The 17,526-nt window shown below is 40.8% G+C and overlaps 1 protein-coding gene across 1 annotated transcript in view; it reads right to left on the bottom strand.

The window, feature by feature from the left end:
- ALK (ALK receptor tyrosine kinase) overlaps positions 1-17,526 on the bottom strand; it is a 320,324-nt gene that overhangs the window by 51,831 nt on the left and 250,967 nt on the right. The window contains exon 9 of the mRNA XM_074863896.1: positions 8,907-9,076. Within this exon, the coding sequence (XP_074719997.1) occupies positions 8,907-9,076 (170 nt within the window). The remainder of the gene's footprint in view (positions 1-8,906; positions 9,077-17,526) is intronic.

Here is a 17,526-nt window from a genome sequence, read left to right as displayed (position 1 = left end):
CAAAAGGTGGCAGCTCCATCCAACCAAATCTGAAGATCATAAAAGTGCATTTTTTGCGTTCCCAATCCATATGAAGTGCAACTGCAGCCTGACGCTGCCAGAAGCCTCACAGTTCTTAGTTGGTATACCTGAAATCCACTGTGGGTATGTCTAGGAAGAGAACTGGAAGGAATGTAAAATCCTTGGATATTAAACTGGTTTCCAACTACATCGGCTGTCCTTCCCCTGCCTCTTCCCCCCATTTGCTCCACAGCTGACATCCCACAACACTTCAAAGCTCTAGCATAAACATAAACTGTTCAGTTCAAGACATGCCTTGTGAGCCTTAAACAAAAGGTGCTGGACAGACAAAGTGGGCTCTGATCTACTTTTTCCTGTAAGTTACTGTGCCAGCAGCAGAGATGGCTGAACCGTATGTGAACCAGGTCCCGAACCACCACAGATCTGGTATGTTATGGAGAACCAGCACCTACCTTGGGCTGTAAACTACAGGCTGTAGCTCAGCAGAAGCTTCTCCCTCCCTGTTGTGTGCTGCTGAAACCTCCAGGAAGAGGTAAGGTGGAAACAGATTCAGCTACACGTCTTTCAGTTGCTTGTGTCTGAAACAACTGTTTCAGTGTGCCCTGCACACATGAACAGATGAATGGTGCTACACTGAAGGGACCACTGGAACTGAGTCTCTGATGCGTTTGATCTTCAGCCTGTTTCCTGGGGGTACACACTAAATGCCACTTGAAGATGTGGACATTTCGATGTGTATTTATGTTTGTAACATGCTAAACTGAGTCTGGGAAATAAATTGGAAAGACAAATAAGCAGTTCCTTCATGTCAGCTTTTCCCTCCACTTCAGCAGACTTTAGCTCAGGTTGCATAAAAGAAGAGACAGATACTTCTGCAAAGACTACGACACACCTTCTTTGTACCTCCAGGCAAATAAATACGTCTGAAAACAGCTTCAGGCAATTTTGCCTCAGGCCCCAAGGTGTTATCCTCTAAGGTACTGATCATGTCATGCCTCTTCAGACAATAAAGGGTTGTTCTTATGAGAATACCAAATGTTCAGCCCCTAAGCACAGGAAGACATGATACAAACCAGTACTTCTGTCACTGAAGGGAGTGCCATTGAATGTGCCCATATAAGAATGCAATAGGTTGGTTTTTGCTTTTCTTTACAGTTCATTCAAGTTAAGAGACAGCCTTGCTGATTTCACCTGCAGGAGCACTGGGACCAGAACACTTGAGAAGTTTCCTGAAGTTCACCAGGGATGAAAAAAATTACAGAAGTGCCTCCAAAATACAAAAATCATGTGAATGCTAAACACTGTTAGGACCATCAGTGCTGCTCTGGTTGCCTATTAATCTGATTTTTTTTCTAACATGAATGCAGTTTCAGTACAAACCTTCTCTTGAGATCAGCATTTCTGCAACAAATAGCTCATCTTTTTCTCTTCTCAGTTTAATGCCACTATTAATTTAGAAATATGATGTCTTTCAAATTCCACTGAAACAAGATCATCAGTTAACCAACATTTCAATCTTTAGCTTTGGTGGTTTTAGCTTAATGGGCTAATTAAGGGAAATTTAATCAAAACTGAAGATGGAAATGTCACACATCAGTGAGATGGAAGAAACCCCACAGACAATTTCATTCCCTTGCCCCGTCTTTTTTTTTTTTTTTTCTTTCCATTTGATCCCTGAAATCAATGAAACAACTCCCTTTGACTTTGGTAGAAGCAGATACTGAAACACCAGAAGCATATGTTATTGCAGTGACTCAGTATAACGCTGGAGGTGACAACATCTCACCGGTATTTTTGCACAGATCAAAGTGGGGTATACTGACTGCACATCCACTACTTCAGCTGGCACCTGTACAGCACAGATACCGGTCCACAGCACTGTGTAGACGTATTCACTGCAAACACAGACACGGTGGTGGATGGCCATGAAAGAGTATTCCTGAAAGCAATTATACAGGAGCAGCAAAAATAGTGCTGGCAAGTTTGCCATGACTTTGTTGCTTAATAAATCGCAGCAACTTCCTCACATGGAATCACATGGAAATCCTCATCAGGTAAGTCTGTGTTTGTAAGCTAGATTTCTTCATAGGAATGAAAATATGGCTGCTATGAAAGGCTTTAATGGCTTGGATATTAGAAAAATTGTGACTTGACGACTGGTGGAAATCACTTCTTATTTACTTCTTATTTTTTAGCCATATTTGACCCCAGGAGCACGGCTAGAAAAAAGTTCCTTAGATGTATGACAACTGGGAAGTACAAGTTACGTCCTGCAGAGTTGAGTGTCAGCTGAGCTGTGAATGCAACTCATAAAAGGCTTTTTTTTTTTTTTTAAATCTGTTTGAGGCAGATGGGAAATGCTGTACCAGGTGGACAAAAAAAACCTAATCCAAATCTCCCCTTTGGGGAACATCAGCTCGCTCTCTGAAGGATACAAGTTTTACATAAATTCAAAAACCCCTCAAGGGTGACTACTGATCAAATATTTCAAAGTCACAGATAAGAAATGGCACCAAAGGCATAACAAATAAGCTTTTTTTGGTTTGCTTCTTTGGCCCAACCTGTGAAATTTGAATCTAGATGAACAGTTCCTTGAAAGGTAGAACCAAGCATATTCCATCTAAGTTAAATCTGGCAGAAACAGGATAACATCAAAGCTTCTGGGCTGTAGTTTTCCCCATTCCCCAGGATCTTTGAATCTTGGGTTTTATTTCAGTGTGGTCAGTATTTGAGCTTAATCACATCATCCTGGGTTTTCTGTGCAGTTGGTTGTCTTGGCTTACTTATTTTTTTCTTGATCCTAACAGAAGACTGGTTCCCCCCAGAATATCTGGGGCATATTTACAGAGGGAAATACAGAGCTAAAAACATGAAAATACATCTGCAGTTATGTTGGTATAGCCTCCATGAGGACAAACTGTTTGCTTACATCACCTATCCTTAGGGTCCTCATTGCACAGAAATGTTAGCTTTTAGGTGTATTATATCCTCTTCTGTTCGGAGGGAAAGAAAAAACATTCTCCTTGAATTGAAGACCTCAGAAAGCTGATTTTGTGCAAATTCTGCAGCTCCCTCCCTTCAGTAACAACTCTGAATTCTGCCTAAATATTGTTCCTGGCTCATACAGACACTTCAGGTTTCCATTAGCCAGACTCAGGCAGCTGTCTTCATGCCATTATTTTAGAAAGGTTCATAATCATTATTTTTTTTCTTTTTATCATAAAGATAGGGATTATTAACCAAGATTGAACGTTAATCTCCTCTGTACTCAATCCCCCATGCAGTGACACGATCACAGCGTGCCTGTACGTACAGATCCCATTTCATAACTTGTAATGTTTTGCCTCTGATGGAACTGATTTCTCTCTCTCCCTAGCTAAAATAATTACAGCTGAACCTGCTTGAGACCAAGGTACTTATGGAATGGGGAAGTTTCAGGTCACTAACCCTTATTACATTCAGGTTCCCATTAACTGCTCTGTTACAAATGATGCATTGTTAGCTCACTTCACAAAGGAATACTTACTATTTGGGATAAAAGACATACTTAGGTGGAATGAGATTATTTGGAGAAATATAAGCATGTTAACCAAACCCAGTTACAGTGACAGAATTGCCATGCAGGAAGTTACTTAATAGGTAGTAATAAAGGTTGAGATTCAAAGGTGTTATTAAAGGCAACCATGCAGAATATATACACGTACAAAATCTGTCACAGGTACTCTGCACACACTGTCACCAAAACCCCCTCTTTCAGATGAACAGAACAGCCATCAGCAGAATAACCCTATTTTGGAAGGAGGACGGTAGCAGACATAGTTAATGCTACAGAGCAGAAGAGCGATACAGGCATTAAAGTCTCACTCTGTTTTTAACAAAGTAATGTGGGACCATGTCAGAGCACCACCGTCTAGGCTTGTTAGATGGATATAAGAAGAAAGAATAAAGAGATCTGGGTGTAAATGCAACCAATTAATATATATGTGGTAATGTGTAGGGATACGTATGTTGAGTTTGTATGGGGAGTTGCTGTTTCTTCATAGCAGAATGGGAAGAAAGTTCAGGAATAACAGGAGACAAACAGGCCTCTGGGTACAAAATGTTGCCAAGAACTCTCCTTTCCTTTTTCTTCCTTGACGGGAAACCTGATGCCCAGAGACGTTTTAGAAAGAAAATCTGAAAGGAGTGTGAGGGAGAGACAGAGCAATGCAAGAAGAAATTACTAGACAAGAAGAGTGCTTAGCCACACTGGTAGAAATACAGCAGAGTGGTATGACTATGAGACAACTTCTTTTTACTGCTCTTTTTACTGCAGCAATGAGTGAGAGGATCCCCAGCTGCTTTGGCTGCCACTGAGATCAGAGCTGCTGAAGGAGCCAGACAGAACAAAGGGTCTCACTCCCGAGGTCTGAAAGGGAATCCCACTTTGATGGTAGACAAAAAACTGATGCGCACCGGTCTAGTTCATAATAATCCAGCAAGTCAGCAAGACTGGAATAGGTAAATAAGCCAGTTTAAATAAAGAAAGTACAATCATCTGGACCTGAATTTTGACTTGTTGCAACAGAATATCACCTTCTGAGGTAACTTAAGTCTGTAGACTTTTTTGCCTTCTTCCTCAGGAAGGTCACATCCATACCTAAGCTTCCAAGTAAGCCACATTTTTCTCTTTCAACATAATAAAATTCCTCAGTCCATGTTCAGGTGAAAGTCATTGGCAAGAAAATAATTTTGAAGCTCTCTGAGCACAATGGGACCAAAAGAAAATTGTTTTTTATTTTCTGAATGTGTTGCCCTGTTAAAAGGACACAGGGCCTAGTCTTGCTATCAGTGACAAGGCAAATGGTGCTGCTACTTATGACTGAAAATTTAGTTTCTAGCGACCTCAAGTAAACTCCTCTCACTCCTCTTTCCCCCATCTGGTCACTACTACTTAAGACTGGCTACAAATTTAGACTTTGTAATGTCAAAAAAATAAACTTGTGAAGACAGGAATCCAAGGAAACCTTTCTAACCAGTAGACACATTTACATTCCTTTTATATTTCTATACAATCTTCCTCTATCAGAAGACTGTACTGAGGTTGGACAGATTGCTATTAATACTTGTCATTTTTACCAGGTTCCTCTCACAGAAGTTACAATGAAATCTTTAAAGAAAAGGACAGGTTTAGTAGAGAATATAGGCCTTAAAAGACCAGAGCTTCTCTGCTCTGGCCTGGCTCATGCGGAGTCCACTTCCAGGCAACTCCAGCCAGGTGGCAGGTGAACCCACAGAACATTTAGGCTACATGGGACTCCGCACGGCTGGCCTCAGTTTCACCAAGGGAGCAGAAATCAAGAGAATTAGAATTTGTTTCTTAAAGCATTATTTTCCCAGCCAGGCTTAGCCTATTAGAACTAATCCTTTTCCACCCTTTACACTGTGTAGCAAAACTTCTTCTAGGAGGGTTGGTGATGATAAGCATCAGCCTACAGTAAGCCCCAATGAATCACTTTGTTACACATGCTTGTATTTTATCTATGTGATATACCTTGACCATACTGTTAAGCTAACAGAATGTCTAATTATTTGCTACATAAATCACTCATCTTCAATTACATCAGGCTTCTGTTTGCTCTTGCTGTCACATTCCCATGACTATATCACTATTAAAATTTAAACTCACATTTGCTTCTAACTAAAAAAAAATGTATAAAAAAAAGCCCAAACTACCAACTACGCAGAGATTTCAAGACTCTGTTTCGTACTTGCATTTCTGTGAAGTTAAAAAAGAACAATCCTCAACAGGCTCATCACTTATCATTGGAAAACAAATAGTAATTTTCCATCAAATGAAACAATTTTACAATAATGCAGTTCTCTACACTGCTCTCAACCCAGATATTTTAGCACTGCATTAATGTGTAAATTCCAGCAAGTAAAAATGACCGATTCTCTATCTTTCACTAACGTGTGCAGACATCTCATTTGCAGATAACACGTCCTTCAGGGAGGGGTAGGTGGCTTCATGGGGGCCAGACAAAGCACAGCAAGGATTGTTAGTTCATGCTGAGCGTATTTAAGTGGCAAGTTAAAATACAGCACCTCTGGAGACTTGGCCTTTTGCTTCTGGTAGGCACAATCTGTTCATCCAACAGTTCAAGCAACTCTTGCCCACAACTGGCTTCTTTAATTGTAGCTGCTTTGATGGCATATCCTTCACCAAGCCCTTTGCCCTTCCTCCCTCCCACACAGATAACACTGAGCATTTGGAATTGGGTTACAGCTCTGTTAAACCCCACACCACATGAGCCAACTCTCAAGAATGTTTTGCCCACAACTTCTAGAACAAGGAAGGATAGCTAACTTTGGGAAGATGTAAAAAGCTGGGACTTCAGCCTCTTTTAAGTCCACACAGAAAAAGTAAGCCCTCACACATGGTGAAATTGCAACTGGATGTCTTCCTAAGGATCAAATGGGAGGAAAGAAGACAATCTTCTCCTCATCGTACTCCTGGAAATTAAGCATGTGTCCAGGGTTGCCCAGGCTAACACAGTGCTAGAAATCTAACATCCCTCAGTCCCACTTTAGCTTCTTTGTCATACTCCTCCCTACTTTCTGTTCCTGCCAAATCACCTGAAATGTTCTAGCTGTGATTTTCTGCCAAAATATAATTTCCCCCAACAGCCTTAGGGATATCAAACATTTAAGAAATGTCTGTTTCTAAAGATAGAGCTGATCTAATTTCTTGGAAGTCTTCCTAATGATTCTTTGAAGTGCTATAAGCCAAACATGGAAATTACAGCTAAGCAGCTTCTGAACAAGCATGCTTTTGAGCAGTTTTAGAGCATATTATCTTATTATTAATAACACTTTCCATTCAGCCTCCCAATCACAATGGAATGTGCTTTACATTTTGTGTGGAACTGGTACACTGGTGTGCTTTATTCAAGAGCTTTACTTCTGTGAGGTGATTTAAACTTTCAGCTCCTCCTGTAGGAATATCTGCAATATCATGCTCCTTCTAACACAGACCCTCAGAGCTACTGACACAGGAACCAATTAGAAAAAGACAGACACAGGAAGCTTTCAGCAGCACCAGCATTGCATTCACTTCAATTAAATACTTCTTACAGTCCAATAAAACTGTCATTTATCTCCACAGTGTATATATAGATATATATATACAGACACACACTGCAGTCTCCCCACTACCATTTCAGTGTACACTTCCACAGAGTTCCTTCCTAATTTGTACATCAGTCCAGATTTCCTAAGAAACTGGTTTGAAATGGTGAGAAAGACACCTGCAGTATTTCCAAGTCTCACAGCAGATTTCTTCCTTCCCAGGAAGGACTGGTTTAAACTAAGTCAATCTTAGAAAAAAAAATTCATTAAAATAGTGCACTTTATATGAATAAATAAGGACAAAAACTTTTTCAAGAGACCAAAACTTCCAAGTTTTCCTTGCTTATGTCTTAACCTCCAACAAACTCCCTTCCCTCAGTGAACCCAGCTGTCTTCTTCTGTAAGTAATGGGGAAGCAAGGGTGTCAGCACCTTATACATAATAGTCAGTACCGTGTTATCAGCTTGAATCTGTGATTCCACATGAACCACTGCTAGCCTGGCTCCTAAGATCAAAGTATTCTCTGCCTGACTCTGCAACCAGAGAGAATTTAAAGGAAAGCAATAGTATAAGAATACAGAATAATTCAGGTACAAAACATTCCCCTGGCAACATTAGAAAATAAATCACATAAATAATAATGGCAAAATATACCATTCTTCAAAGGAAACACAGCTGAAGGGAATGAGGCAACCAGGTATTTTTACAAATGGTGCTTCAGCAGTGACTGCACAATAAGCCTAATGCTGACATTTTAAAAATCTTTGACGCACACATATTAATTATACATTCAGGACCGAAGCGTTGGCAGTGTCCTTGTTGTATTTGCAGCCTACATGCATCCCCAAGAGCCAGCAAGACAAAAGACATATTCATACAATGTTTGTTCAAACTTCTTATGAGGCAAACTATCCCTTAATGAAATCCATTATTTCTAGGGCACAGATTTCCAAAAAGACAAAGGACACCAGTGCTCATGACACAGATTGTAGATGCATCTTACAGCCTAAGGGCCAGGGCAGCAGGAGGTGAAGTATGGTCTGTGTCTTCTCTATAAACAGCGTAAGCCAGAGCACACATAAAAAGTAAACAATGAACAAGAGTATTCCATTAAAGCTGACTTGTAAGAAACAGCTAAAACAACACTCTTTAAATAAGCATATGCTACCAGATTAAGCATATGCTACCAGATAAACCTTTTATGCTTAAAGCCAGAATACAGTCATAACCGTGACAGTCCTTTATTAAGCTGCACCTCCTGCTACAGCTAACACAAAGGTGTTCAGATGCATCCTTGTCTCATTTTGCACAGGCTCTTCTCCCATCTTTTTGATCCTCAGATCTAGACACATTGAACACTGGGGGCTTTGATACCCAGAAAAAAAAATCAACTATGGAGCTCACATCCAACTCTAGCAAACCACATAAGAGGATCAAACACGCTACATAAAGCAGTATGTGAGGAGAATGATTATTTTCAGTCAATGAAATGGAGACACAGAAATTTAAGCACCTTGCTGTAGACTACCCATTGACCCGGTTTGTGAACCAAGACCATCACTCAGGAGTTCTAAAATTGGGTGCTTCACTCTAACTACTCAGTTATTCTCATTCTCCACCTCTAACAGAAGATAACAGGGGACATAACTGGGGACAAAGTGCTTCCACTTCCTGAGGGAACAACTTCCAGGAGCGATGCTGGCCATTTTCATTGTCAGGTAGCTAGTGATGAAATGAGTGATCACCATGCAGAAGAATGATGAGGAGACTCATACCTATCCAGTATATCTGGGAGAGGTAAGATCATCCACTGCCATATTCCCAAACCTTCACTGTTATCTGAATGCCAGAATGTCCGGCTCTGCTCCTTTCCTGTCTTGTTCTCAATCAGCACCAGGGATATATTTCCCAGCAAGACACCACGGATGAGCCATGACATTCGTAGCTAGAAGAAAGAGAACATACGAGATTAAACATCACAAACATTAGCCAACAGTTAACAAAATTCCCAACTCTTCTTTCATTTCTTTGTTTTCTAAACACCAAAAAGTCTATTCTCTCTCCCTTATGCTTATGTAATCCATTTAGAAAACTCCACAGATGTGGAAACCTGTAATACTTAGTACATACTATACAATATTGGAACTACTGGCTTTTCTTTTTGGTGAAATTAAGTCCAAAACATCTCCGTTTTAGTTTTCACATATGTGTCTGTAATTTTAAAGGGATAAGTTAATACCTCTGTTATCTGCAGTACAAAGATCACACTCCCATAAGATGCCACCTAAGAGATTCAAGTTAAGACTAACAACTTTTTCAGCAATAAACTTTTATATTTTGGCAGCAGCAAAAACACAGGGAGAATAGCTGCAATAAGCAGGCATCACTAGTAATCATATCCTCATCCTCCAGATACTCTGCAAAAATCAGTTTTTCCTTATCTCTTTCCAAGCTTCTACAGATTTTCCAATTAAAGTTCAGTAATATTTAGGTTTTTTATTAATTAAAATACCTTAGGGAACCTTAGTTTTCTAACATTTTTGTTACATTTAATGTAATTGAGCCCATTTCTATGCATTTATCCCTGTATATAAAATTATTTCATGTAGTTTTTCAATTTTATGACTTTCTCTCCCTCATTGTATGCAAAGAAAAACAATCCCTTCCACATCAGGCTACTGTTGAAATCCATGTTATATGAATATAGTCTTCTAATTTTCTTGGGAAGAAGAAGAGCTAGCTCTTTGTTGATAAAAAGCATAAATAAAATACACATATATATTACATGCAGCAGTTGGGTCTCATCTCAATAACCCATAGAGGTGAGAATGATGAAGGAATTAATTTATTAAAGCTACATTAATGATGGATTTTCTGGACACAAGAAAGTGTTCAGCATAGTATCTAGCATCCCTGCATGTTAAAAAATAGTGCTCTGGTTTTTAACACTTCAAAGCGAACACCTATGTCAGGAGGCTAGGAATTAAATTTATATTTTACACAGGAATACCTGATAACATTGCTTACTTTCTTTCTTTGATGGCACAGAATGTTCATATCCATTTCTCAGCATAAAATGCAACCACTAGATTTTGCTTGCTGTTCCTACTTCATGGTGTAACTCTGTTCTGGCAGCCAAGTCAGATTTAGGGGTCAAAAGGATAGCAGTGTTGCTATTATTCCTAGCTTATGCTCACAATTTCAGGGTGGGTGGAACAAAATTCTGGATACCCATTATATTAATTATCAGTACTGAATTTAGGTAAGCAGTGAAGTTCACCTGCCTGTCTCCAAAGTTACAAAGACATCAGTGACTTTGACTACACTGCAACACTATGACAGACCAAAAAATCTAGCTGTGGTTCTTCTCTCTTTCCAGTCCAAAAATCACTGCACTTGCTTGGAATCACTCCTGGGTCTGTTGTACTGCTAGCACATATGACACAAGCACTGATAAGATGTACAAACTGATATGCAAGTATGGGTCCATGAATCTATTTTGTTACATTAGGTTGACCAGACATTCAAGACTGATGTGTAAGGTTTTGAGTGGTTCAGCAAACCATCAAACCACCACAGGGGCCTTCCAGATCACAGCACTTCTGGAGACAAGCCACTGCTCAAGTCTGACTACCAGCTCACTCTCACCTCAAGTTTGGGAAAGGACTTGTGGACCCCCATGTTCATTTCCGTAATGTCAGACAGTGGAAACCATAGGATGAATTGTGAGGATTTTCACCTTGCAGACTGTGAGAGACGACTTGTAACTCCCCAAAACGAATCTAAGTCACTTGTCTCCCTCATCTGAGCAGGCCATGACACAGACACCAGAGAGAAAAAGCAGAGCCAAGCAGGAATGCCAGGAACTGCTTCAGATACGACACAAAGTGATGGTCAGGGAGGCAGCTGAGAAGGGCTGGGTTCATACCCACAGAACCAACACTGGTGGAAAAGGCTGCTGACAAATGTTTATGGTATAGGAGGCTGATGCCTTCGTACTTGACATTTGCATGGCTACTCTTAACTCTTAGTGCATACATAGTCTTAATGTCAGGTGACAAGATGAAATAACTTGGGCATTTTATATTTTCAAGTTCCTATGAAGTAAGGCTATTGAAATTACAGTGAAAATTGCTCTCCATTAAATATCGTTGGAATACCTTTCAGACCCACTTAAGTAATAATGTCCCTTAGAAAACTGATGAGGACTAAACTTTTTCTTTTTTTAAATAACTTTGGAATGCCAGTGGACATTTAAAGCATGCACCTACAGCAGGGAAAGCAACTCCTCTTACTGAGAGTCCATATGGGAAGTACTTTTAGGACCCTAATGCCAACTCTACTGTAAAGCACCATATGAAATTTCTAATACAGGTAAGTTGGAGCAATTTCACTGTGCCATTTTGACAGTTCAAAATTTGAGAGGTAAAGCCCTGAAGCTCCTACTATGCAGAGGCTTTCAGACCTCTGTCTCTTCTGAAGACCTGCCAGACAGTAAGAGGCAACATCTATATGGTCAGAAGTGAGAAAAGAGCAAGCCTTTGATAGCTATTAACGTAACACTAGAGCAAAAGCTGAAGCAATTGATGAATTGGAATGGATGCCTTTGCACACATGTCAGCTGTTTGAAGGAAAGACGTAGTTGGCATTAGATGTGGGAGATCAGCTCGTTGGCAAAGTGCAATATGCAGACTCTAATGAACTGGCTCTGAGTGAATCGACTGGCACTGTGTCCAAATGGGCATTTTTGGCTGTGATTTCCATGGTTTCTAAGCTTCACAGCAGGGCAGTCCAGGTCTTTTCACACCTGCTGAAGTGAACCAGAGCAGATGATGAGCTGGATACCATAGTAAAGACTTCCGAATGGGGCTGGCATTCATTCTACAGGATACGGCATCAATGATGGCAGATGGTACTACATACACGATGCGTCCTATAAGTAGTGCAATGGCACATTTGGAAAAATCTGTATCTGGGCAGTTGGTGGCATACCCCTAACATTATATATCAAACATCTCCCTCTGTGTTAAACCAGCAGCAAAATATTCAGAAGCTAGAAACACCACTGAGAAATTAATTAAGCATTGCAGGTAGACATTGGCTCAACGGCACCTTGCTTTCCAGCTTTAGAACCCACCATAGCTGGTGATTAGCTGTTCATATGCAAACCCACTGACTCAGTAAATGAAATGCTCTAAATTGATTTGGGGAAAATTAAAGGGAGAGAGAGCCCATGGTAAACACACAGCATATTGAGGCAAAACTTGGGTCAGATGGCCACATGCACTCTACTGCAAACACCATCTGGAACAATGTCTTCTGAGAATCCCCTTAGCCTCAGACTTTGTGGAATTTCTGAACCGACAAACAGGAGACTCAATTAATCCAAGAAAGAACACAAAACTAGTCCTTATCAACATCAACAGGGCTTGGCAGGTTTAACAGAGAGGTGAAGAAAAACAAGGAGGGTAGATTTTCAAACATAAGCTGCATAATTTCAAGACCACCTGAGAACTGAGACTTGCATTTTACTTCCTTATGCACAAAAGAAATAAAATACTGGGAACCTTCTGTGTAGAAGATTGGACCTGCTTACACCTGTGAGTCTACTTTAATGGACAGAAATATTCCAGTATGAACTGATGCTTAGATGTCTGATTGAGGACCAATGAAACACACAGCAGCACAAAAAAAGTCTTCAGTAGCCTCCGGAGAGTTGCTGTGTCTTTTCCCTCCCTTTCTGAGTGGCAATGCCCCTGACTATTAGCATTATGGTGCTACCTGGCAGGAAAAGCTTCATCTTCAGTACAAGTAACCAAAGAAAGGGGGAGAAGATGAATCTTCTTCAAACAGGACTTGGAGTCAGGTATTTTTAAGAAGACAGAGCCTACAGGCATCCTGATCTCAAGGAACTGCAGTAGTTGAATCCCACTGGTGGCTATCTTGCTACCTACACTCCAACTCTGCACCACAGGCTTACATCTTGTGAGACAGCACATTACTTGGCTCTCATGTCCCCAGTCCCTCTCCCCCATCTATAATACTTGCTCAAAGGAATTGCTCAAAATTTTCCTGACCAGGAACTGCAGATTCTTGAAATACAGAGATTTATTTTGTGAATAAACGTAACTCTCATCTTGGGTCTTTTTCACTGGACAGGAAACAGTAGAAGTTGTTTTCAGATGTGAATGCGCTGACCCAGTAAATGTAAGTAAGGCACTGAAGAAGGTTGGAAAACACCTCAACGTTGAATAGAAACTGAAACTGCAAGTTGGAATATGGCTTATATGGAATTATAAAATAGCTACAGACACCTTTGCCAAGTCTCAGTAAGTTTTGTACATGAATATGAACTACGTTTGAGGCATGAGTCTATCATATTGGCAATATTGTTTTTCTTACTAGAAATGAGAAATGGTTGCACACAACAGTACAAGCAAAGACACCTATTTGGACTGCTCAGCAATCTAGACTTGGACTCTTATGAATACAAGAGATGACCAAAAGGTCTTGGTCCAATTTTTTGGCCAGATCAACAACTGTGCAAGATCAGTCTCTCTTGTAGTCTGCTGACACTTCTGCTTTTGCTTAGGACTCAGATGTGCAAGCAAAAACCTTATGTAAATGATAAAATGATAATTAATTGATCTGACCATGTAGCTTTTTACCTAGGCAGGCAAGAGAAGCTTGTGTTTTATATGAACACATTCTCATGCTATTTATTTTCACATTATTTCTTACTTATGTTTACTTTTATAAAATCAAGAACCTAACAAAAGCACCTTCATTTCAGGAAACAAACAAAAATAAAGACAACAACAAAAGAGAAAGAAAGAGAAGGCGTTATTGCTGCCAGAGTACTGTGGAGTTTCCAGGCCTTCAAGAAATTTCAGATATTATAGATCCTCTAATCCAATGACACAGAAGGCAGGTGGCAAAGGAAGCAAGAAAACATAAAGACAGATAACAGTGAATAAGCTGTACAGATTTTAAAAACAACACTTTAAAATAAAGAAAGTATGCTAACAACATTCTGCAATATAAAGCACATGAAAGGCTGCGCTAGAGGCATATCTGTGTTGCATTTTTCATGCTCATAAATGTTCTGAGTCAATGTTATTACCATGTAGCCTTCTAAGTTATTCAAAGCTCAAGGAATAGAGGAGAAAGAGATGCTCTGCAGGTATCAACACGGCGCTCAGATTGAACTCAAGGAATGATTTATATTATTGATTTACATGTTTAAAAAAAAAACCCAACACTTTTGCATAGGAAGGAGAACTGAATTAATAACCACAGAGGATGAAAGTATCTTTATATCTATAAACCTGAATGAGGGGGCAAACTTCAACTATCCTGTTTTACATCAACATATTATGTTTATTTTCTAGAGAGAGTATGTTTACATTCAAAAAGTAATTTCAGGCTTAAAAGAAGCCTGGATCATTTAGTACTTACTTATACAACATAATGGTGCCTTTCAAGAAATAGTTAGTTGAAATGTCAAAATAGCATCAGAAAAAGATTTTAATTATTTTAAACACGGCCAAAGGCACAAAATGCTTTTACTATCATAGGAATCTGTTTCCACTGTTTTTCAGCACAACTATACCTTTTAAAATGTTTGACCCAGGATCTAACAGAAAAATGAAATAATCTGGCTCCCAGCCACAATGTAGTCCCTCTTGCAAAGAGTCACCTTTTGTGGAGCTGCATGCAATAACATTTAAGGCTAATTTCAAGTTCATCATCATGCAGTCAACACCACCTCTGTTGTTTTCTCCTCCTCTATTATAGCCTAGACCAAAATTGTTTGCATGGCTTTTACTTCTCAGATATGGCACGAAGGTCTATCACAGATTCCCTTGTGCTGAGCAGAGCACAGCCTTTCTAAAAATCAGTGTCCAGACTGTTCATGTTTCTGCAGTGACTTTCAAACAGAAGTAATAGTCATAATCCACCACAAAATGAAATGTCACAGGATAGATATAACCACTGCTGCCCAGGCAGGTACACACTGTACCAAGCCCTCACAGAATGCAATAGTCCTGGACCTGGTCTTACATCTTTTTATGACAGAAGCCCAAACACTTTGGGAAGACACATTTATGACTCTTGTGATCTACAGGCACCACAGTATCTTTCAAAGCCTGAGGATGCAGACGGCAGGGAGCATCTCTGAAAAATGGAATGAAAAGCAAGTCAATGTACGTGACTCTGCACTCGTACAGCAACAATGCTGGGACTGAGGGAGACAGGATTGCCTCGTTGTCCAGATGTGGGGAGCCAGAACTGAGTCTCCAGCTTCCACATGAAGGTGAGCTCCCTGGACACCTGCAACACTCTTGTGTCAGCTCTGTGACATCTTTGCAAAGTACTGAGAAGTAGGTGGTCATTACAGCCTGGAAACTGTGCACACCTAGGGGCTATCAACTGTGACAAAGCAATTTAGTTTTGCCATGGGCGATGTCTGAGAAGATAGCACTTCCCCTGGACTTTAATTGCAATGTGGTTTCCCAGATTCCCAGACAGCAGTAAAGCTTCTAATGACATGTATATGGATTTCTTCTAACCACCCCACGATCTTCTTTGCCCTGTTGGCCTTGTGCAAGCCAACTGATTCCCACTAAGAGGAGGGGAATCACAGTGTGAGGAGAAGGGGCGAATATTGCTCAAGCTCTATAAATTCTGCCTTTAAATCAGGCCACTGTTTGGATTAATTCTTCACACTTTATGTCCGTTACTATGCTCAATTACACGTGTTTTGTTTCCAATGAACTTTTACACGTGGGTTAAAAGATTTTCACTCTTGATTACTGTGACTCAGTTTGGTTCCTGAAGCGTTCCCTGAGCTTTTTGTTGCATCTCCCCTTTCTGGCTACTTCAGGGTAATGGAGCATCTCTTCATAGACCCCGTGTACCACTTTCTGCATTCCCCCAAGATTTAGTAGAAGTGCCACAGTTTCCCTCTTCCATATAAATCAGGTTTTAAACACACAGTTAATGGGGTCAATAGGCAAAGGACTCCACTGAATGTGCAACATGAAAAACATAACAAAGACTGTCTGGACTGCAAACAAGATAGATTCTCTGAAGCCAGCATACTCTAGCCAAGATTTAATAAAACAACAAAAAGAAAGAGAAAAACTAACTGAACCAAGAACAAAGGGCAGCATCACAAACTAACCGCTCTGACCTGCCAAAAGCACTGAAGAACAAAGAAAATGAAAACATAAAGCTGCTCAAAACAAACAGGACCAAAGTGCAATACAAAGCTATACACAAAGTGCAAGGCATATTAGGGCCAATCCCAAACATGTGTGGGAAAGTAGAGGCTGTGTTTATTATGGTATCTCCTGCATTCATTTTTACTCTCTTCTCATCTTTTGATGCATGTGTGGGGCAGTACAGAGTAGGTCAGGCTGATTTTTCCCTTTCTGAGTTAATGAGGAGCCTCCCACAGGGAGTAAATCCTAGGGGAGCACAGCCTGCAAGCAGCCCAGCATGCTCCTGATGACTGACCTCAGGCTGGAGAGAGCACAAAGATGGAGGGTCGAGCTTGTCCTGCACTTAGTGGCAATATGTATGCCAAGGATCATCCAGGCTCTGAAGTCTCCATGTTCTAGCGTCAGCACTGCTGCAAACAGCTGCCCAGAACCTCAGCAGGACAGGTGTTTGGACCAGGTCACCCCACAAGACTCCAGGGCGTTAGCAGTCATTTTCTCAGACTGTTCAGTCATCACCATTGCCAGTCTATCACAGTGGAAGATTAAACAGCCAGGCTGAGGGAGAAAAAACAAGCCTGAAGCATTAGCAAACTCTTTGTGGCTGGCACCCACTGTGGACTGCTTGTCTGTTTCCTTATCAGTCCTGGTTCCACAGACATTCTGGCCAAACCCCAGGATCCTCCAGCCTGGTAAAGAGCACTGCAGCAGGTAATGCTCCTCATGCTGAGGCTGAAGTAATTAATTCCTATGAACACCTCAGGCTAAAAGGCAGGGTGTCAGCATTTGCTATGGTGGGTGTAATTGTCTAACATGAGTGGATAAAATAAAAGCAAATTAAGGGATAAGGGGAGAAAATAGTAGCTTCAGTAAACAGTGGGTCTAGTAGTGCCCCAGAGCTTCCACGTAGCAGGGAGAGAAGAGAGGGGAGTCAAGATCAGCAAACTGGGGACGTCTGCTGGCCTCTTTGTCGCTCTCAGGGCTTGCAGCATATGGCCTCTGATAAAGTCCCATGCCCAGAGCAGGGGTAAGGCTCCACTCCCCCAGGAGAGGTGAGCGACCTGAGTGGTGGGGCAGCACACTCAGTCTCACCCCCAGGAGTTCAGCTGAGCTGGGCATGTTGATATGGGGGTTGACACGGCATACAAGGAGAAGGAAGGATGTTAAATGA

Source organism: Strix uralensis, chromosome 3, assembly GCF_047716275.1.
Source record: "Strix uralensis isolate ZFMK-TIS-50842 chromosome 3, bStrUra1, whole genome shotgun sequence".
Taxonomy (NCBI): domain Eukaryota; kingdom Metazoa; phylum Chordata; class Aves; order Strigiformes; family Strigidae; genus Strix; species Strix uralensis.
Note: the sequence above shows the minus strand (reverse complement) of the source record. Positions and strands in the feature narration are given on the sequence as shown.